A 23272-nucleotide genomic window follows, 5' to 3' on the forward strand; every position below is an offset into this window, starting at 1 on the left:
CCTCTCTTCCCCGCTCTAATGGCTATGTAACTATGTGTAGTTATTACCTCAAAGCGACTGAAGCAAATCAGAAAAATCCCCCCGCGTTGGAGGTGAGGTTGGTGGTGTGTGTCGTGGTTACGTTATGTGGTTGGAGGACAAGCTCACACTTTGCAATGTGATGCAATCCAATACTATAGTCGTGCAATAAATCCTACCTTTGTGAAGTGCGTATCTCTTGCTGAAACTGTGCCACAGAGGTTTTTGGAGGCTGTAATGTATCTTGTTGTGCTGGATGCGTTTACATTACACGACGTCTCTGTTATGTGACAGGGTGCCAGACAGAGTGTAATAGTCTGTGACCAGAAAACTGCACTGTCTCAGCCTTATCAGTATCCTTACGCAAAAACACAGATTCCTAACTCGATTGGTATTTGTAGTATACTTTGCATAATCAGCGTACCAACTAGCAGTGCATCCCTCTCAGAGTGGACTGGAGAGGACCTGGTCTTCTCTGGAACACCTTCCTTCTCCTGACTGCAGGACACAACCGACGTTGCTGCTGCATCCTGAGGAATGACACACACAGAAAGCCAAGTAGACAATATAGTCACATTTGTGGAAAGACAGCAACAGACTGCTTAATTCACATGCAAATCCATAATATAAACATTTATTATACAGAGAATAAATCTGTAAGTGTTTGCTTTGTAAGCAAATGCAAAAATAGAAAATGAGCACAAAATGATTTGCATATAAAAGCAGAACAAAGAAATAAGAACAGAGAGAGAGGGAGGGAGAGAGAGAGAGATTGCAATGCTAATCATCAAGATGTTGTTTACTGTGAGCGGTGGACTGCCTGGCACATCACGATGTGGGTAGAAATGCATGCATATATGTGACAGAAAAGGAGAAAAGAGTCTGTGTCTCATAGTCTGCATTTCTAGACTGGATACGTCCGAAGGCACTGACGAGGCCTGTCCTAAGTCAAAGGAGTCCCCAAATTTGGTTGAGACATGCAGCCACGGTATAACTACTGTGTGTCCTTTTCAATTCATGGCGTGAAGCTAAACTTACCTCTTAACCTGTGGGTGCTGACATGTATACCATGGAGTCATCTGCATATATAGACATATGATTTATTTTTTGGTATTTTCTGGTTTGTAGTATGTGTGACAGGTCTTGCTGATAAGACACTGCTTTGCTTTGGCCTCTGTGGGTGACGATGTATCGGTGGGAGAAGCTTGACATTGAGCTCCATTGGACCCAACTCCATCTGCAGTGTCCTCTGGAGGGTCTTGCACCTGAATTGGGACGCGATTCTTTGTCATTTGCCTGAATGGAGTCCTACCTGGTTCAATTAGGGCACGGTGGCCTTGTCTTTGCAGTGTGTGTGTGTGTGTGTGTGTGTGTGTGTGTGTGTGTGTGTGTGTGTGTGTGTGTGTGTGTGTGTGTGTGTGTGTGTGTGTGTGTGTGTGTGTGTGTGTGTGTGTGTGTGTGTGTGTGTGTGTGTGTGTGTGTGTGTGTGTGTGTGTGAACCTGTATGTGCTTTTGTACACTGTGGCACAGGTTCTTCTTTTCCTAACCCAGTTGTGTCTGAGTGATTTATTCAGTGACACATACAGTCCCCGAGAAAATTGGCCAGTAATGACATGTCATGTCAGTAGAAGCGAAGAGAGGAGACAAAAGGGCTGAGGATGGGGAAGAAACATTTAGCATGGAGTGGAGGGGGCTCAGGCTTTTTTTCCCACTTACACTGACTTGATTAGCACTCTGCTCGCTCCCTCTGTCATCTCGCTTTAGCGTCTCCAGCTAGAGTCAATTAGAAAAATGAGTGGAAATATCACAGAAAAACAAGTCACCCACTAATGCAATCAGACACACAAAAACTTGCACTCCAAGCATCTGTCTTTTACTCTTTCTCTCTCTCTCCCTCACACACACACACAGACACACAAGCAGCATTAGCAGTAGAATGAACAAGCCCTAGTTTCTGAAGGTCCTTGAGTACTTAAGATGGAGACAGATAAAGTTAGATCAGGAGAAAGTCAAAAAGGATCATATGAATATATGTTTCCCTTTTTCACTTGTCATTACGCCTCCACAGCACAAGACACAGGCACTCGGGCAGATTTTTAACACTTCTGTTATTTAATTTTAGAATATTTAAAGTGACAACATGCCAAACCGTATGAAAGGCTCAGAGGCACATTCTGTCATGTAGGAAGGGGGTGACAACATAGTAACAGCGCTGAAGGCTAGGCGGCATCTCACGAGAGGATTAATGTGCTAATTGTGTTACTAAACAGCCCCAATCATGTCTAAATCCACATTATGCTTGATGTTTACACAATTTCTCATATAATCTTGTGTCTATTAAGCATGTTACAAGCCTGTTACACTGAAAAAGCTGAAGCTGTCACCCTTTTAATCTGCATCTCCTGTATGCAAACAAGCTCACATTATAATCCGCTGATCATGTTAAGCATTTCTCTGACCTTGTTTTAATTGTTTTCATGCCTTTTAATCATTTCTCTGCTGCGTCATATCAGTTTTGTGACATGTATATCAAATGGGAGTTACATTACATTACATTACATTACGATCATTTAGCAGACGCTTTTATCCAAAGCGACTTACAATAAGTGTGTTCAACAAAGGTAGATAAACAAGTTATAGAGAACAAGCTGCCAGATTTTTGTCATGATGATGCTCAGCATTTACAGGGACCTGTGTTAATATAGATTCAGTGACATATAGTGACAGGAGGGGCAGTGAACATAAAAGAGATTCAACCAATTCGGCAAACCACCTGACAATCACTGCTGATCTGCAGAGAAACTCCCGCTCAGTCGACTGTTCCTTTGTGCTTTTAAGGAGACTGCCTCATGTTTCAGATTTCGCTCTATTCAGGAATTTAATGATCATATTTGCCAGTGTGAACAGTTACAGGGACACATTCCAGCGCTGTAACGCATTCTTGTCAAAGTCGCCATCAGCATTAAAGTGTATAGTGACAGCTCTGTCAGTCTGGGAGATGTAAATGAATGGTTGTCATGCAGCATGTCAGCAGACCTGCTGAGCAAACCTTTCATCCGCTCGCAGCGGACCAAATCGAGCATTTCTGTCGTTCAGAACCACGACATGAGAACAGAAAACAGAATGCCTGCAGCATGCAGCACCTGACTGTATTATTTTACTATTATCATTATCCAATTACATAGATGATTAAACTTCAAGCTTAACCTCATATCAGCCTGTCCTGTTCCAATGTATTGCAAAAATGGGCCATTGAGAAATACAAACCTGGGGGTTTAGGAGAGCACACATGCTCTCAACTCAACATCTTTTCAGCATTTTTGAAAAAATATGATTTATTTATTTATATGAAATCATTCCATTTTACCCTGGGATGCTAACTTTTTAAAAATGGGAATATATTTTTAAACTCAGACAGCTTGCTATCACTTAAACAGATTTTCACACATTAAGTGAGTTGCTCTTTCAGTCTTCCATCCCCCCGTGAGCTGCTCCTGTCAGGTTGGTGTTTCACTTATTCATCTCCCTATATGGATATCTTGATGGCAGGTGTGAAACTAAAAATGAGCACCCCAGTCATTAATTTCCTCCGTGGATTGCATTTGTAGGCTTAACATTAGTGTGTGTGTGTTCTTCTAACCTGTTGTGTGTGCGCAGTCTGCAGGTTTTTCAGTCCTGTCTTGAGGTTGTGGATTTGGTTCTTCAGTTGCAGCTTGTCGTCTATACTCCTCTCAAGCTCGGCGTCCCGCTCTTTTAACTCCTCCCTCATTTTGAGCAGTTGCTAAGCGTTAAAAAAAGAAAAGGAGAATGAAAAATTAGTTCTGTCAATAAATGCGGTTGATGTGTAGCACCCCTGTGAAAACTGAGTGAAAACAGGCCATTTGAGACGCCTTCTCTTTTAGGCTGCCCGCCATGCCATTGGTGTGCTGTGATCTGATTGGTCAGCAGAGTCAGCAAACACCCAAAGTCTCTGAAACACAGACTGAACACTGAACAAATGCTCCCTCACTCGCCTTGTACATTGTTTCACCTTAAATGAATAAGGACTTTACTCATACATACAAAGTGTAAATATTAGACTTGTGGGGAGTTTGGAGGCTCAGTGGTTGAGAAGTGTAACCTATAATGGTGATTCCCAGTATTCCCAGATTCCCGGTTCAAAATAACCAGAGGTAAATATTTTAAAAATCATTTTGCAAATGAGTTGTTAAGGCGCTGCATCCTGCATTCTGATCTCATATTTGCCGGGCACTTTGCAAAGCAGGCAATTTTAGCGTGAGATTGGCAAGCTGGCAAGAAATACAAATCTTGCAATCTTATCTGACTATGATGGATGCCCACTGAAGAGCTGACTGTGCCCAGATCACAGCACAATTACGAGGCTTGAGGAAGTGAGACATGGAGTGGTTGGTTCATATATCGCCTCCACCTGCTTATCCTGCACTGGACTGGACTCATTTATCTCTCCTAACCTTTTGATGCAGCTAAAGCCATTACATTTACAGACACATTTCACCTATTCACTGTCTAACTTCCATTAGTTTCTCCCTTTGACTTTATTGAAAACATTTCATCTTTCCCCTTACAAATATAGATGAGATAGTGACCATATTTGAATGTCTTGTAAATGATATATACTGTGGGACTGTTAGTCAAATATACAAACATCAGATCACAGCCTCTTACAAGAAGACACATGTACTGCAGAGTGTAAATGAAGCCTAATATGTCCTGTGTGTTTACTTTACTGATCACGCGCTGTGTAAGCTGCAACTGGAATCGGATCATAATGCAAACAAAAGTTGTTTTTGTTATCAATTCTTAATGCAAAGCGTTGCCCACTTTCCATTTTACAGAATCCTTTTCTTTACCCAGATAAAAGAAACCAACAGGATACTGACTAAATATGTGAAGAATAATGGAGTCTGTTTGAAGCTTGAGGACTGAAAAATAGATGAATGGTGTATGGTGGTAAGAGAAGTGCAGCACTTTACAGATTATTAAACAGAAACCTAAAAGTGAAGCTTTTATTCAAACGCTCCGGACTCACCAGAATGAGAACAGCGTCTGCAGTGCTGGTGCATAATTTATGTTGTAATTTAGACTCGGTGCTGAACAGACGACTGCCAAGAACCAGAGGCAAATCTCCACATGTGCTTCCCCGTCCTTAAGAGACTGAATCTTGTCACAGTGATAAACAGCAGAAAATTGTGGTTTTCCTATGCGGCTCCCTGGTGTAAATATGTGGATGTGGGGAAAGTGAAGCGAAGAAAAAAACCAACATATGGGCTGAAACGACCTTCCAAAGGTAAATATATTTGCAGAGGATGTTAAAGTTTATTGATTTAAAATCATTGCTGAGGGACGAGTGTGGATGCTTGTAATTCTCTGTAGCTAAAGGCATCCTTCACATTTCATTCTTCCTTTCCAAATTGACAAACACATTTTGTACCTGTACCTGTATTAAATTAGGTTGTATTAAACACCCGTTGTCCCCTACAAATCATAATACATCTGACACAAAACAAGTCCAGACATGATTCATCTGCAAATAACACTCGAACCATTTTAAATTTTTGCAGAACAAATGTTGTTATTGTCATTGATTGTTTTCGTTTTTGTGGTGAGCACACATTTTGTGAGCACCATTTGCGCTGTCAAAACAACATTTTCTTCAACATTAATTTGCTTATGGAACAGTAAGTGCAGGCTGAGGCTATTTGACAACCCAGCAGGTGATCCAAAAGTGGACTTGTGCCTCGGGAAGTTTTCTTTCTTCAAATGAATTCTTAAATGTTCCTTTGGGTAATATTCGAATAAAGTAATATTTTATTAAAAACAGCCTGGAGACGAGGCTCTCCATCCTGGTGCCCGGGACACAAATGGCTGGCTGGTTTTCATTTGACCCATTTAAAGGCTTTCTCATAACTTGAAACACAAGCGCTCCTTAAACACACGCCTGCTGGTACCACACACTGAGTTAGCTTATGTGCATCACAGCAGCTTATACGGATTCCGGTAAGAAATATGATGCTAAACAGAACTGTAAGTGAAATTGGAACTTTCCACACTTGCAAATACAAAAATGATGCTTAAGAATATTGTCAAGAATATGTCATGTTTGTGAGGAAGTGAAACTTTAAGAAACCCCAAATGGGATTTAAGGACTTTCTGTGTTGACTGAAAATAGCTCTGTGCTCTCTGGTGACACCCAACCACCCATTTCTGTTCACTCTAATTAGCATCAGTTATCTGTTTGACTGTATTATTAACATCTCTGTTGTCCCAGGCGCTGCTCGTCTGTGTTCTCATGCTCCGTGCCCACTTCTTCTCAGCACCTGACTCTCTCACTTAATTCCCATCCACTATATATTCCTCCATATAGTTCCCCCATAGTTCTCTGCAACCTGCCTCATGTTTTGACCTTCGCCTGTTCTTTGACTCTGAGCCAGCCTCGCCCTTTTGTCACATCTACCAGCCTAGTTTTTTGACCATGGCCTGTTTGTTAAAGCTATCTATTTTCTCCCTTGTCTTGTTTGCCAAACGTTTAGATATATGATGTAAGCTTGTACTTATATGCAGTAAAGACTGTTTTTTTATTGAAACTTTGAAAGTGGTGTTGTGTGTAGGAGGCAACAGGGTACACTTCTATTTTCCAGCTACCAAAGCCATCCTCTCAGCCAACACTACTTAAAGCAGCAGCTTTAGTCTGAAACCAAATTTAACTGTAGGCAGCCAAGTCAACTGTATTGCGTGAGACCCAATGACCTCACCTTCCACACTATTTTCCCACTAGAGGTGACGTTACAACATTGTAAGTTTGCTGAATTTTGAGGATGGAACAATCTTCACCAAAACCTAAACCCCATGTGAACCCTAACCTTATCCTTGGAATTTCTCCAGCAGCAGACCTGAATTCATGAAAGAGGATTTCTCTTTATACTTGAGTTAATACCCCAGACTTTGAGGTTCCATGTTTCACTCAGCACAATTATCAGATAATGCATTAAATCTGCTGCTGAGGTGGACTCCTGGATTTTTGGAACCTAGAGCCCTGTAGGCTTTCATTTTAAGCATCTAATCAGAGCGCCATTTATAAATGTAATGCTAAGTGAATCAATTTAAGTAGCAGGAGGTGGCCTCGGTTCAGGGGTATGGTTGAAAAGTCATTTTTGATTGGGAAGTACTTACAAAGCAGCAGGTTTAGAGCTGGTCAGATTCTGTAAAAGTTTAGCAAACTGTTATCAAATATTCTTTGCCTAACTTCTTCCTTAAGATATTTCAACATAAGCAAACCTCTGTTTTTAATATTTGATATGTTGGGTTCACCTTTAGTAGAAATGTATTCAGATCAGTGCCAGCCTGCTGTTCCTTGCGCTGTTCCTTTTGTTTTGGTGCTCCAAAAAAAGGCCTTGTAGAAAAGTCTTAGAATCGAGTGATCCAGGGGCAAATGATGCCAAATTCAGACACTATTCATAAAGTCTGTTCAATAATCCAAAAATATTTGTATTCTTCACAGCCTGAACTGTCAGTTTCTTATGGCTTTGGTGTTGGGAAGATCTCCCTTAAATCAAAACAAATCACCTTTGTGGCAATTGTCTTTGGGATTAAGTACAATTGCAGAAACCTTTCAAGTGCTGTGTACACAAACTAAAGCAGTGTGATCAACATGCCTCAGTGTAAATTCTCACTTTATGAACATTCTGGTCATTTAAATTTTCAGGTCACTGTCAAAGTAAAACGTGGTTTCACAGATCTGTGAGGTTCAAGCCAATCAAATGTAGAATCACCAATTATTTTTCTTTCAGCTGTGATGGGCCTTAACTGCAATGTATTAGATGAAAAAGAGAGTTAGAATGGCATATGATATTCAAGTATGCCAAAATTATCTTCCTTAATAGTATAGAAGCCTCCGATTTCATGCCCAGTGCAAACGCCTAAATGCAGTCTAATTCCAAATTTGTCTGGCATAATCCCATTTTTCTGTGCCTCCACCTGTTTGTTCATTCCTGGCTCTCTTTGCTGGTTTAAACTGGGTTTTGTCAGGGAAATTGCACTTGCATTTCCATCTGCTCAGATCCTCGCTTATCATAAACTCGAGTACAAAGACTTGCCTCACTTGGCAGTGGTGCAGCCTGACCTATACACTATCACAATAAACACTTGTAAACTCTGTTAATATTGCCTGTTACACACACATTTTTTCCTGATTCATATTGGTTTAGATCTCTAGAACTCTGCCATCATTAATTATTAACATCTTCCCACATGGTGTCAGGATGTTAATGAAAGGTACAAAAGTTTCTATACTTTTCTATACTATAGAATCTAAACTCCAAAAATACACACATTATGATTATCCCAACAATATTGCATAAGCAGGTGTAGGTATGCCTGATGAAATGCAGTATTTGTAATCATTTTACATACAGTATTATAAAAATGTAAAAGTGGAAATACATTTTTAAAACAGTATGTTGCTGAGGTCGCCTACAGCTGCAGCACATCATTTGACAAACATTTTGAATTACCCGCATTTCTACATCAATTACTCATAAAACTCATCAGTGATTAGAACATTTAAATAGTCATTACATTGGTGACCCTCTGAAGGACCTCTCTAAAAGGAAAATTGGTATGTGTCCTTCCAATCAACGAAATGGGACTGAAAGTGTAGGTTGAACAGACGTCCTCCCCTATTTAAAAAAAATAGGCATGTAAAGTCTGGTTACCTCCCTGATGAAGATCTGTCCGTGTGACGCATGAACCAATCAAAGTAAGTGTCTGGGGACCCCGGCGTAGATTAAGAATGGTGGAGCTGCATGTAAGCATTTCTACAGACCTGCGTGTTAAGTCATTGTGAGACGACCTCAAACGGGTGGAGGGGGAAAGAAAGGAACGAAGAAATCCTATTAATATTGATGAAACGAGGCAGTTTTGTGGAGATGAATGGTCTATTGTGTAATCTGCAGCTACTGGAAACATTACTGGAGGTTATTGTTGCTAAAAGTAGGTATTAATACAGTCTTGAGAGTGAGTGAAGCCACCGATCACACCACCATATTTAGTATTGTCTCCTAAAACGACATCACATCAAGCGTGGGCAGATATTATCTCGGCACATTATTATCTTAAATCAAACATTTACCTGAAGTAAGGTCAATCCTAATGTGTGTTGATATTAATAGGCTCTGTTACATTTGCTGTGTTTGATATTTGTGTGTAAGATAACTGACAGATTTCATTTTTCTAGTTTCTCCTCATAACTTCCCTCTACCTCCCTTTCCTTTCTTCCCAGTCAATAATGACCTGATGTATAGTATTAGGAAGCCAATACATCATTGTCACTCTAGTCTAGTGTATGTGTGCATGTGTGTGCGTGCACTAGCAACTACCTTCTGCATGCCTTGCAGAGCCTGCTTGAGGAAGCTGAGCTGCTGAGCGTGTGCGTTGTCGTCCTCGTTCCTGATTGGTTGGGTCTTGCCCTGCTCCTGTTTCAGCAGCTCGACCTCGTTCCTGTAAGCATCCAGCTGACAGCGCAGGGAGTCATTCTCCTCCTTTAAGGCTTCTGCTTGAGATACACCTGCAGATATATAGATACAGCACACACACAATATGGCAGATTTATATTGCGAAAGAATTCCCCCCTGTGCAGTCGGGGGGGGGGGGTTACTTTAAGCACAAGCATGAAGCACAAACACACACAACCAGGTTGGGGAAATAAATCTTAATAAAACCTTGTAAATGAAACCATGGACTTTTACTGAACATATTGTTCAATTATCCAGTCCAGGCTGGAAAAAAATAAGTGAACGTTGCATTTAATATCTCGTAGAAACTCCATTAGCAATAATATCAAACCACCAAATGTTTCCTGTAGCTCCTGCATCACTTGCTGATGCACACAGATCTCAATATGCAGGTGTGGAGGGAAACTGAGCAGACATGTGTCTACTCACAGGCTGGTTGAACATTGCTCCAGACAGTTCAACAAAAACATGAGTAACTTCAGTCTTCCTAGAACTGTGAAAGATCAACCTGGGACATATGAGGTCATTCAAATAACACATGCACTCAGAATGCGACAAAAGCACCGCTGAGAATTGCTGAGAATATTTGATGAATTTATGATTGTCTGCTTTACGAGGTTCTGCTGGTACAAACTTCACTGTGGCCCTTTGGTTAAAACATGCAAAGTGCCATTTGCTATTATATATGCTTGGAGAAACAGTTGTCAATTCTTACTAAATTTAGCCCACAGTGTTGTGCATTTCATGCCAAAAACTTTGAATTCTTCTCATCTGTCCACAGAATGTGGTCCGAGAGAGCCTTCAGGGACATCCAGTGCTTTCCTCCTTTTTTGTCCCTCTACGAACACTGTTGTTGTTTGGTGTTTTTCTTATACTTGACACATGAACAGAGTGTCCAGCACGTTCAGCAATAAGCCTTGGGTTCTTTTTCCACCTCCTTCATCACGGCACTGATGTGATCTCTGCAGGACACCCGTTCATACATCTCTACACAACTCTTCCTCTAAGGTCCTCTGTAATGAGTTTTGATCAGATCATGGCACATGAGCAGATCTGTCTTCAGAAAAACAGACAGTCGATAATGAGACTTCACGACAGACATCTCTAACCTCAATCTCATCCAACTAGATTGTGATTTTGTGCATTATTGTGACTGAGATGAAGCTCAGATAACGAACAGAAATCCACTAACGTGTTCTTGTCGCTTTATGTTCACCAAACAGATAACCTCATGTTATTGTTATACAATGATGTTAAACAAATGAAGGCATCTGTCATTCTCATGTCATTCGCGCTTCTTTCTGTGACTTGCAGTGTCCTGCCATGTTCTATTTCAGAGAGGTTGCTCAAAAGACAATTGCTCATTTGCTCCAACTCAATCACTTAATGCAGAACTCATCCAGAGAATTTCACACAAAGAAACTTTATTCTGCTTTTATATTTCTGAATCAATTGGACACTATGAGAACATTCAAGAATATCAGTTCCCGTGCAGGCAATGGAATATGACTAATAGAAAATGAAATGTCTTTTATCTTTGAATAGGATTTTTTTTCATGTTTTTCCAGTATTTTGAGTCTGAGATCTACCCCCAGCACAGAATTAGAAAATTCTCTGGCCATAAAAGGAACAAACTTCCTTATGTCTCAGCGACAAACAGATGTCGCTTAAAATATTGAACATACTGTTTGTATTGTTGTGGATTGTCGAGCGTTTCATTTTCTCAGAAATCTTAGATTAATGATATTGGATCAAAACTCTCTGTAGATACGGTGTTATTTTCCGCATTGGCATTACATCACGAATCAATGCAATTTGTGAATTTGTGACCTGTTCCATTACAGTGAGCTTAGTTCCAGTCCCTTTCCCAAGTCACACTGCAGTCTTGGTGCTCCTCAGCATCCCCAACCAGCTGCAGGATGTCGGTTCAGACACGAACACAAACATTTAACACCTTTAATATAAGCATTAGAAAGAGAAATTAGAGCTTTAAAGCCACGCTATTTGGTTGGAGCTATGTAAAAAATGAATTCTTTTTCTAGAAAGTTTTTCTTTTCTCGCTTTATTATTCCTTTACAATTGTGTTTTCCATTCCCCATCTCCCCGTGTAAGCAGACCACATGTGGAGCTGCCAGGGTGCAAAATCAACAAGAATGCGCATATAATTAAAGACAAATAGCATTCATTAACAAGTAAATGCATATTACATGAACACTGGCTGTTTTCAATACGAAGGAAATTTCCTAAAGAATCAAACTAAGGATAATTTGACCTCTGAAAGTTTCGAGGAAAAGTGTTGTTTTACTCACATTGCACTGAATTAAATATCCAAATGTGTTTCAGCTGTTACAGATTTCTTCCAATAGGCCGGAGAACAACGATAATTGCCAACGCCTAGACAATAATGTGCTACAGAAACCCTCTAATCACATGACTAACTACTGTGTCAAAGCCACACAATAGTCGTCATCGGTCACAATAGGCGTGTGAACCACATACAGCCATTGCTGTGGCGCAATGCGTATGTAGAAATCATGTGCTGTTGTATTGAGAAATCCTCTCAGGCTTTATGTTGAAACATGATTAAAACACTGATTTATGGAGATTAGACCCCGGCAGTGTACGTGTGTGTATTCTCCCTGAAGGATTGAGTAGGAGGGGAGTGAGTATTGATTAGAAAGTCCTATTAACTTGCTGCCCAGGGAGGGTAACTTTGGCCAGATTCAGACGAATTTCTCTTGCAAGACATACAAGAAATGTTAAGGATACTGAGAAACATGCGTGCATGCACTGACACGCACACTTCATGCTGGGAGAACAACATTATATTTTCTCATTATGATGTGTGATGTGGCAGAAAATACACAAGTGCTGTCCCAGATCTTAGGCTTTGTTTCAGCTTCTTTGCACTAGTGTGTAGAGGAACTGTATAATATTTATCATCATGCCAAGCCTATGTGGCACACGCGCCATGGTGTGACCGCGTTTAAGTATTTAACCCTAACAATTATCCTTCTGATGTTAATATATAATACATGTGTTTCATCCGGAAAATTAACTTAAAGTGGAATGTGTTTATTTTCGCAGTGGGGTGGAACATTTGAGTTCGTTCCGGTGGCGTTGGGGAATCAATGGTGGAGGCGTTCAGCTCTTCTGAAGCAACCGGGGAGGAAGCAAAACAGACTGCATCCTGTCCCTGTTCACCTGCGTAATACAGGTCGGTAAACTGGCCGTTAACTATGACAAACGACTGTATAAAGTGACACCTTATCCGTGTGACAGTTGGTTAAATGTTTTGAACGTTGTAATAATGGTCAGCATGTGTGGGGAATTGAAGTAAAGCGGGTCTGCTTTGTTCGGGTCTTCGCAGGGTGGCGTCCATGTTGTTACTCCGAACAGGTACTGATATTTAGAGTTATGATAGCAAGAGAAATACCGGATATTAACATTTAAGCCTGGTTCAACTTCTGTGTAACATGGTTAAAATAATATAACTGAAGCACTTTCTAGTTAATCATTTCAGTGGCCTGTAATTATTGCAGAAGGTTAATATCAGTTTGATACAGTGAGATGATATACTCCTATATATGACACCAGAGACAAAAGGGTGTTTCAACCAGTTGAATTCTGTGTAAATGTGTAATTTAATTGCTAAAGATGTTTGTTGAAGGTCAACTGAAGTCTATGGAAATGTGTGAAATACAAGGTTTAATATCTGATTAGAGTGAATGTGTGTGTTGTATTGAAATAGTGGGAATATTGAGTTAAGCTATGTATTCGAATGAAAACAACTGAACTTAAATGACTGATATATATTGAACAAATGTGTGATGTTATAATTTGAGTTGTTTAATGAAACAACCAGAAAAGCAATCTGTGAGAAAGCGAGACAGACTGCATCCAGATTGTTCCCCTTCACCTGCTTAATACAGGTCAAACCCACCCCTGGGACCCGTGACACCTACACCGCACATACCAACAGTGTATGGCCCAATATGGCACAGTTTTAAAGACATACGTATTTCCTGTTTATTTGTATAGTGCTGTGAGGGATTGAGACTGGTGTTATGTGGTTGCATGTGAAATGAATCAGTGCAGAAAGTCTGTATAATACTCACAAAGCGTCTCCCAATATTAAGTCGAAAGAAACCACATTTGAAAGGATTTCCTCCATTTCCTGCGCTAAACTGTTTACTTATCTCTTATCTGTTCTAACACAAGACAGCAGACGCTTTGAAGAAGTCATACAAATTCTCATTCAGTGTGTTTGTGTGTTTTATGGATTCGATTTAGCTGAAATCAATTTTAGTGCTGTTTAAAATATTAACCTGAGCCCTTTGTTAGAAGCTGTTAGATTTAAGTTTAAACAGCATTAGTTTAAATATTTACTTGCATCTTTCAAAGTAAAAGAGGGTAAATAAGACAAGTCCAACCAGCTACTCAAAATAAGGTCTGACGAGTAAATTGTTTACTGGCGTTCATTTATTTCACCTCATTCCATGGAATGTATCCTTTGAAGGTGTCATACATCATAGACGCTCCACTTTACCGTCCCATTTAGGAGAATGCAGATGAGAAATACTGCCTTCATTTAAAATGATTACAGAGGACACAACCTCTGCATCCTTCCTAGCCTTTCATTTTACCAGAAACCACTGAGGTTCAACCGAAACAATAATTTATATCTTCTATAATACAGTAAAGAAGATCAATAACTCAAAGGATTGTTGCATTGATGCCCATTGTAGAAGGTGATGAAGTCAGGAGCCACGATGGGAGAACTTTGCAGTCTGTAACCTTCAACCCATGAAATGAAATAACATAAATCTGTCCAACTGTAAACTGTATACCGATTATAAGTTGCACGTAGAGGCAAGTGTTCGACAAGACAAAAAATGCAGAATACCTGAAAATGCCACTATGCAATTATGATACGACATAGATATAGAACTAGAGTACAACAAAACACTATGATGAATTCCTTCTTTGCCTCAAACAACCAACACAACAACAATTCAGCCAACTGAAAAACCCTTCAGGCCGAATTCAGACTCAAAACATTATTGTAAAAAATCTTGTCTCGGAACAACCTGATCCAATACATGCCAAGAAAATCCTGGCCTCAGTGAAACAAGTTCACACTCATGCAAAGAGTGTGAGTTCTGCCTGGTGCGGCTCTCAAAGTGTCTACTTCTTCCCGGCTCCCTCACATCAGACTATGTTTATGTCCTCTGTCGCTGAGCACCACTTTGTTAAGTGTCAGCTTTGAGTGTCTCCGTACCTGAGTCCTCCGAGTCCTTACTGCCGGCGGGGGAGGAGCCCTCCATGTCATCGTCAGACATCTCCATCTCTTCTTCTCCCCGGATGCCCATCAGCTGCTCGTTCTGGGTGTTTCTGATCTCCTGGAATGCACAAGAGAAGCATTGTGGACGTCCTGTTGAATATATACAGCAGCATATATAGAAATCACGAATGGTGTGTTTATTCTTAAAACCGCTCTGTTGCTCATTCTTGCACAAACAACCATTAGTCTACCTCCTCTGTTTTGTCTTTTCAGGTTCCTCTGCTTACCGTAAGAGGAGGCCTGATGTGAAGTCGTATGTAGTTGTCTGCGGCAAAGTGTTTTTTTTTGGCTCCGCACTGCATCAGAAACTTCTAAATGGCGCCACTTAAACTACTGTAACTGTATGCTGGCTGATTCCAAAGACATGTCATGCTGACAAATCATGCCTTTAAAAGCATACCACTGTGTAAACATGTTTTCTCCTGAGTATTTAGGGCAGACACTTGACATCGGGCCCTGAGTCACTTGTTGAGAAAGCATACTCGACAACCCAACGAAGTCGAGAGAGTTTTAACGCGTGGAAACTCCTCAAACATCTGACACCACTTCCACATTCTGTCACCACAGCCTACAGTGGGGAGTGAGTCAAGTGTTTGAGCTCTCAGCTTGTTGTCACATTTGTTTTGCAGATTTTTTTTTTTTTTTCAGAGTGAGAAGTATTTGGTATAGAGATGTCTGCTCTGGGAACAAATCCTCTAGTGGTAAACAAAGATATGCAGTTAGATGTCTCATGGTTTCAAGGTAATCAACGTGTGAATAATTAGTTTTCTTTGTAACCCACTTGGGGAGATAGTATGGTAATAAATTTGACTTTAAGTATGGAAAGCATCAGTCTGTTCCACTCACCTTTTATCTGTACTTGAACTACACACACACACATAGTCAGAGGCAGTGGGTGGTACAAAGGCATCCTTCTCAGGTTAGTGCAGTGTGAAAGTATGTAACCGCTATGAGAAAGCTGGATTAAAACAGGTTATGGAGCATGTGTAAGTACCTCAGGCTGCAGACGACTATAAAGCCTTTGTAGTGCCTGATAGGATGTCTCCCTAAGCAGCCACACCACACGCCATGCACACACACACACACACACGCATCAAATGGCTGGAGGGCCACAAACACACGAGTACAGCCAGCAGACTTGTGACTCCTAATTGGGCATGGTTTGGGAACAGGATGCGTGATGCAATTGTGACTGGACATAATAACTTGATATGACCATGGTGTCTCGTCTATTTCAAGCTGGACCGTGTAATTCCCTTTTAAGGCATAAGATCATAAGGCCTCCCCCCTCTCAAGTTAACACACCTTCTCTGTGGGACTTAATGCCCAATTTTTGTTTATATCTGTTAATGCAGTGCCACCACCATGTGGAACATTACCCAGAAGATAATGTCGTTTACTTAAACATTATGTTACCTTTACATGCCAATAATGTCAAATTCAATGATTTTAATATTACTGTTTGTGTTATCATTTTGAGTATACCAGATGTTAATAGAACTGTGATTGAAACCTTGCTTTTAACTGACAATGGACAATACAGGCAAACACCTAGACAGCTTAGAAACACATGTTTTAATCGTGTAACATTTCTGGAAAATGTGGTACACACTTGATTCAGTGTAGACAAATGTGACAGGTAAAAGCAATGCAAAGATGGCCAATGAGAAAAACATGGCACCAAAAGAATGTTTGGAGAGAGCTCCAGAACTTTCCTGGCCTGTTTTGGGGGCTTTTTCTGTGACATTAATCACCTTCTTTATTTCATTATTCATATGCATAATTTGATGGTGTACATGATTTTCTAATGCAAATTCTGTGACCAAATGTTATTTCAGGATGACAAAAGTCGGCCTGTAAGAAAATGACAAAGTGGAGGGTGTGATAGAGGACCAATTGTTCACAGGAATGCACAAATCAATTTGTGACCGCCCATGACCTCTCCTCGCTTAAGCTGTAACTTGGCAATTGACCAATTCGCTTGTGGGCTGTTAACAATCAAACTGTTTAAAAGACTGTTATCTGATGCAGTCCTGTGAGGAAGCCACCTAGTTACATGGGACAAGGTTCTCCACTGTTTACAATCCGCCATCATCTGACCTCTGCAACTCAGACCAAGTCCAAAACTGTCACATCTACAGTACGCCATTCCAACAAACTTCCATACTGCCACAAGAATGTATAACAAGTATAACGTCTTTGTGGCATCACTGCTAAACTGGTGCTTCCAATTTTATATCCAATTGGCATGGCCCCAAAAAAGTAACCTGCTGCTCTCCAATTGAACAATCTCTGGTCTCTCGGCTTCACATCCCCAAATTCCCGGTAACTTTTGTCCCATCTTCAGTTATGCCTTCAATTTACTGTGAGTATTGCGTGTGTGTTTCTGCAGTTATCTTGTGTTGTTCTGTGTTTGTTAGTTAGCTTAGTCGTTGTAGTGTCCAGTGTCCGTAGATAAAGATTGATTAAAATTTAAGGTGAAATTGTTCTGTGGTTTGTGCTCAGAATACCGATCCCTAAGCTGTAAGAATTTGTAAAAATCAGTAATTGCTTTAACCAAGTTTTCCCTTTGAAACCTCACTTAGATGGCTACTAGGCAGATATTCTGACTTGAGTCAATTCGCTCACTGGATGAATTATTTTGATTTAGTTAGGAATCATAATTCTACATGGATGATTTTCCCAGAAATATGACACTTTGACTTAATCATAATCCAAATCCTCTCATTTTTGTATGTATAGTTTTCAGCATGTCCTCATTTACCAAACTCAGCAGCTTTAATTTGTACAGAATCTGATCCGATGCATACGTACTGTAAAAGGGAAACTTTCAACTCACACACTTGCACGAAATCCTAAATAATGACAGCTGATAACTGAAATACTCGGTTTTACAACAGTCAAACAACAAATCACTGCCCTCAAAAAGACTACTTTCGAAACCAATGTTTCTCAACTTCATGCATCAGAATTCAGGATTTTCCCGTTAATTTTTGTTTGACCCCTTCACATTTGCAGGTTGCCATTATTTTCTGCCCAGAGGAAGCTGCTTTGTTCAGTAACATCAGTCAGTGAGTGCACACAAAATGGCAGATTGGATTGATGCAAGTGTTGTGACCAGCTGCAAGTCAAAACAAGAGATTTCAATGTGTATAGATTGGCACTTGAGAGCACCAGCAGAAATGATGATGCTCAGCCTGCTGTATTGGTCAGGGATTCTTAGCTAATGACCAGTTTGTAGGGAATGAAGATTTGCCATGAAAGGCATAACACAACATAATTAATAGCACACTACAAAGCATTGTTTGTAGTGTGCTATTAATCAGCACATTCAATGCAGTAAATGTTTTACAGCCCACGATGCGGTAATTACATCAGTTCAAGAGGCTTAAGCCCGACATCATTTCAGCACTTTATTGAAGGAAATTGAGGCAGCATATGGTGATGTCCTGAGGTGCATTGGCTGAGCACGGGCAGTGATGATGTGTCTGTCTGGAAGCGCTTATCTGTGAGAAAACATGTTCTCTGCTATCAACTCTCACTGAAACCAAAACACAGATCCAGACCGACCGAGATGGGGCACAACATCCATTCTAAGTGGACGTGCTGCCAACTCTCAAATAGCAAATGTTGCTCTACGCCATTGGATCTCAAACTTTTTCTTTCGCGCCCCCTTATATAGATCATAAGTTTTCCGCTTTGACGTTCCCGGCGCCCGCGCGCGCAAAACCGGTGCCGCGTTTAATATCGGGAAAACTGAAGCCAACTCAAAAACACTATAAAAATAAATAATTAAAAACTACTAACATGTTCAGAAAGTCAATAAGAATAGGGCACTTGTGCTAGAAAATGTATTGTACATATTCAATATAAAATGCAGCTTATTTAGATACGAAAAAAACTAATAGCAAAAATTGACAGCTGATTACCATGAGCACACAAGTAGTGTATACATGTAGCTAATAAGCATATCATTTACAATTTAAAACGTATGGTGTGGTATCGTCATGATTTCCTGACAATTATTTACTGTGTTATTATTCTGTAGGCAGATGCAAAACCTAATGTTGCCAGCGGAACACATGTGCATCACTTCAAAATAAAAGTCCTACATCTACAGCTTTCTTCCGTCATTGGAACAGTTTTTAAGGTGTGTCAGGAAAAATCTCATCGACAGAAGGATCTAAAAGAGTAGGGTAGAAATGTATGAAGGAAAAAAAGGAGCTAAGGAACAGATGATGGGTGACCATTTGTAACTTAATGTCTAATCAATTAATTATTAGTGTTTTATCTAAAAGTCAGTTGTCTACCCTGTGAAAAGTTAAAATGACTCCTGTGACGATGACCCATCTATTCTGTGGAATTCTATCTGATCTTTTCACGGTAGACCTGTGTCATCCTTGGTGAATGGTCCCGGTGGCTGGAAATAATCTAAAAGCAAAAACGTGTTGTCCGTGATTTTCACCTGCAAGCGTGCCGGCAGCGGACGTGCCGGCGCCCGTGCGCGCAAGACTGGTTCCGGGTTTAATATCGCCCACTGTATGACCCACTGATTATTTCAGCCGTTGGTCCCGGTGGCCGGAAATAATCTAAGCAAAAACGTGTTGTCCGTGGCGTTCCCGGCGCCCGCGCGTGCAAAACCGGTGCTGCGGTTAATATCGTCCCCCCTGTAAACGCAAACACCACAACATGATCGTTCATCATTACAATTTGTAGTTTGAAATGCTTTTGAAAAAGGTACATCAATTAAGAAAGGGAGAGAGGACATAAGGGTTTGTTAGATTATTTGTGATTCATTTATAAGTGATTGATTCATCAGTATCTGATGAGACACGTGTGTATATTGCACACAAAAGATTTGCCACAGCACTGGCCCCAGTACAATCTGTACATACACTCGTCCTGTTGGTTAACATCCTCTATGCAGATGCTGCTGTTATTCCAATTGGGAGTTAACAGCAGTGTGTGTGGGGGCCCTCCGAACAACACGTCAATATTCCTGGGTTAAAGTGTAAAGTGTGATTAATGTATCAGCACTCCAATGTGGACGGCTCACAGCAGTAGTTCTGGATGTTTGTTAATGTCATAGATCTATTTCTGGAAAGTTATTAGCATTTTTATAGTTCTGCAGGGGTTAGAACACAATGAACGTAATTTTCTTTTGATACTGTACATGAATATTTACAAAGATAAAGAGACTCATTGACATTCAACAGAGAAAAATGCTTCAGCCCCATGCTGTGACAAAGCTTGGTTTTCAATAGCATGTGTGTGTGTGTGTGTGTGTGTGTGTGTGTATGTATGTATGTGTGTATCTCATTATATGTGATTGTGTGGAATTATCAGCCTGTTGATTGCATTCAAAAATCAACTGGTTCTCCACTCATTAGGGGAGATCTTTCAGGGAGATCAAAATTTATCAGTCAGACTTACATTATACCAACACACCTCAGCGAACTCTCCATTATTAATGTGGCATTTGGCTGACAGGAAATTATATTCAAAAAAGCAAAACACTGGCAGTTTCTTGAAAAGAAAGAGTGAGTGACCCCAATTTCCTGTCCAAGCAACACATGCAAATCTGTCTCATTCTGTCTTTCTCTATGGCCTTAGGCAACAGATGATTAAATAGTTCAGAGATGCACAGAGGCACCTGAGCTGCCTGAAGGTACCTGCTGCTGGTAACCCTGAGAGAACAAAACATCCAGCAGCTCATTGCCTTTTTAAAAGAAACTTGAGAAAGACAATTCATGAAGAAGTCAGAAAAATAAACAATTACCACTTATCACTGAAGTTCAGCTTTGGGCTTAGTTAACAATTTTGATTCACTTTTTGAAAGCCAAATAGCTGTTCAGAGTTTAAACTGTGCTGAGATGTCAACTTTTGTTTTTAACACATTAGTTTGAAATGCATTAATACATTTTTTGGTCAATAAATGTAAATAATAGATTACTAAAAAAACTTTCAGTTGGTCTCTTACACAAAATTTCCTCAATCATTTTTGTAAAGCCTTCTTCTCTTTAAATATCTATGACCTCTGGAGTTCCACTAGGCTCTATTTTAGGCCCCTACTTTCCACTGTATTTGCCACAATGTCTAGGAACAGCCCAATGTTATCCCGTAAAAAAAGAAATCTGGCATCTATTCACTGATTCCCTGTTGAGAATTTTATCAACTGTCTAAATAAATTTATTACATAACATTTGTATAATTAATAATATGTGTGTGTATGTATGTATTTGTATCAAAACGGCAAACTGTAACGGATGTAACAGACACATAATCTTTGGTTTGCAAGATTACAACATCTGATTTTCAGATGGGGCCCTTCAAGGTTTTGCCATCAGGCCGATGTGGTTTAAATTACCTTAGGATTTTATCATTTAATGTCAATATACTGTATATACTGAATGAAAATACGAACCTCAACTTGCTTTCGCCAAATGTCCAGGTTCTTGCGCTGAGCTTTGGAGAAATGGTCCCATGCCTTTTGTTTGGAAGCAGCTTGGAACACCGACACAATCTGTTCAACTGCGTTGAGGGAGAGAGGTGCAGATGATGTGAAAGACAGAAGAAAGGGGTAGAACGCAGGAAGGTTGGAGGAAGCAGAGTGAAAACGGGAAATCAGACATAAACTGTATGGATTTACATTATGCGTATGTAATATGTAAGAACTTGGTCAAGCCATCACTATATGTCAGGTAGATTGTGATGCATATAATAAATAGTTTAATATGGTACCTACACCTGTTCTGAGTAGGCTTTTTGTGCAGAAAATAATGTATCTTCTGCATGAAAGCCCCTTTGTAACATCTACACAAACCAAGTAGTAAGATTAGATGCAAATGCTAATTCTAATTTAGTGGACAATGTGCAATTTGGCAGTTAATTGATTTTGAGTTACTATGTTATCAATCTTTAATCTACTCACCTGTAGCAAATAAAAAGTTCTGTGATGGTTGGCCAAGCAGCTGCATCAAATTAAATTTCATGAATACTTTTGCATTCTTAAGATGCCAAGTTTTAACCTTTCATGGATTTTTGCTCACTGGCTGGCTTCCTTCTATGGAGAAGCCATCGTGGCACTTTAGAGTTTACAGCTGACTGAATTCAGCATTACACCTGAAGGATCCCTCCGTCACTCAACACAATAACATAATGAAACACTCTCTGTACCTTGTCACCTATTCAGCATATAATGCAGCCTCTTGATATGTCCGGGGTGAAGATTGTTTCAACAACTGGCTTGATTGTAAGTGCTGTTGCTATTGGCTTCCATCCTTTCCAGCCTATGTTTCATAGAGGATATTCTATTGGCAATCATCTGAAGTCATTTTAAAGTTATATCGAATGCTGTAGCACTTGCATTTGAGCCGCTGCAAATCAAAGGATGACAGACTGAACAAGTACAATGGCTACTCCACAGTAATAGGCACTCTATTTCCTCCATATGTGATGCTTAGTGTCATGATGAAGATGTTCAAGATGCTTCAAGGGGAGTTTTGGACAAGTGGAAGTAATATAACCAGTATTTGACTCAACACTAAAAGTAAAAAGTACAGAACTAAATTCTATGCAATGAATAAGCAAAGAGAGTACGAGAACACCAAGTAGGAGAAGGGAGACTCATCTGACTAAGAGTCGACTAAATTACTTTTACATGGGGTCTCAGTTAAGAATGAGATACGAAAATAAATCTGCCCATAAAAACCAGCCAGTGTTTCAATTTCAGGAATTTAATGATCTCCTCATAACATTGAAAATCATGTGGACAGTTTAGGTGCTTTGATTTTGGTTCTTAATGCTCTCTCTCTGAATAATAGCTTTAGAGGTGGATTACACAATCTGTGAGTTGATTAAAAACATTGGAAGAAATATTTCAAACTTAAACTTTAAACTTGAGCAGAAATTATTTTTGTGTCATATGGTTGATAACTTCAGCAGTCAGACAGGCAAATGATTGGTTATCACAAATTCTATTCAACTGCTGTTTACATAGATGAGTGATGAAAACATATTCCCTAATTCGGTAATTATGATGATATGTAAGCAGTGATACAGTTTTTTGGAACATCTGAACACGTACTAGACTGAATTCAAATTTTAGAGGTTAATTATTTGTCTCTTTATATTGCAAAGATGAAGAGGCATTTAATAAGATCATCAAAATACAATTTTAAATAAGTAGAAATCCAGCTGCAGCAACTTAGTCACCAATTACTCATGTATTGGTGTGATTACCCTTGTGGTGATGGGACACCTTATTGACTCTCTAGAAGCCCTGATTGACCTGGGATACTAATGCTTGAAACAGTCCCTCTAGTGGCAGTGAAGCACCCGAGAGACTTGTCTCGACTTTGTGCTGGAAGCACTCGTACCT

General features: G+C 40.0%; 1 protein-coding gene across 1 annotated transcript in view; it reads right to left on the reverse strand.

The window, feature by feature from the left end:
- Positions 1–23272, reverse strand: part of LOC142999648 (ecto-NOX disulfide-thiol exchanger 2-like) — a 49786-nt gene that overhangs the window by 4798 nt on the left and 21716 nt on the right. The window contains exons 6-11 of the mRNA XM_076149270.1: positions 21317–21423; positions 14830–14950; positions 9414–9601; positions 3659–3799; positions 1735–1791; positions 443–548 (exon numbers count right to left, since the gene is read on the reverse strand). Of these exons, the coding sequence (XP_076005385.1) occupies positions 443–548; positions 1735–1791; positions 3659–3799; positions 9414–9601; positions 14830–14950; positions 21317–21423 (720 nt within the window). The remainder of the gene's footprint in view (positions 1–442; positions 549–1734; positions 1792–3658; positions 3800–9413; positions 9602–14829; positions 14951–21316; positions 21424–23272) is intronic.

This window comes from Genypterus blacodes, unplaced genomic scaffold, assembly GCF_046128005.1.
Source record: "Genypterus blacodes isolate CSIRO-AG114 ecotype Tasmania unplaced genomic scaffold, CSIRO-AGI_Gbla_v1 ptg000044l_1, whole genome shotgun sequence".
Taxonomy (NCBI): domain Eukaryota; kingdom Metazoa; phylum Chordata; class Actinopteri; order Ophidiiformes; family Ophidiidae; genus Genypterus; species Genypterus blacodes.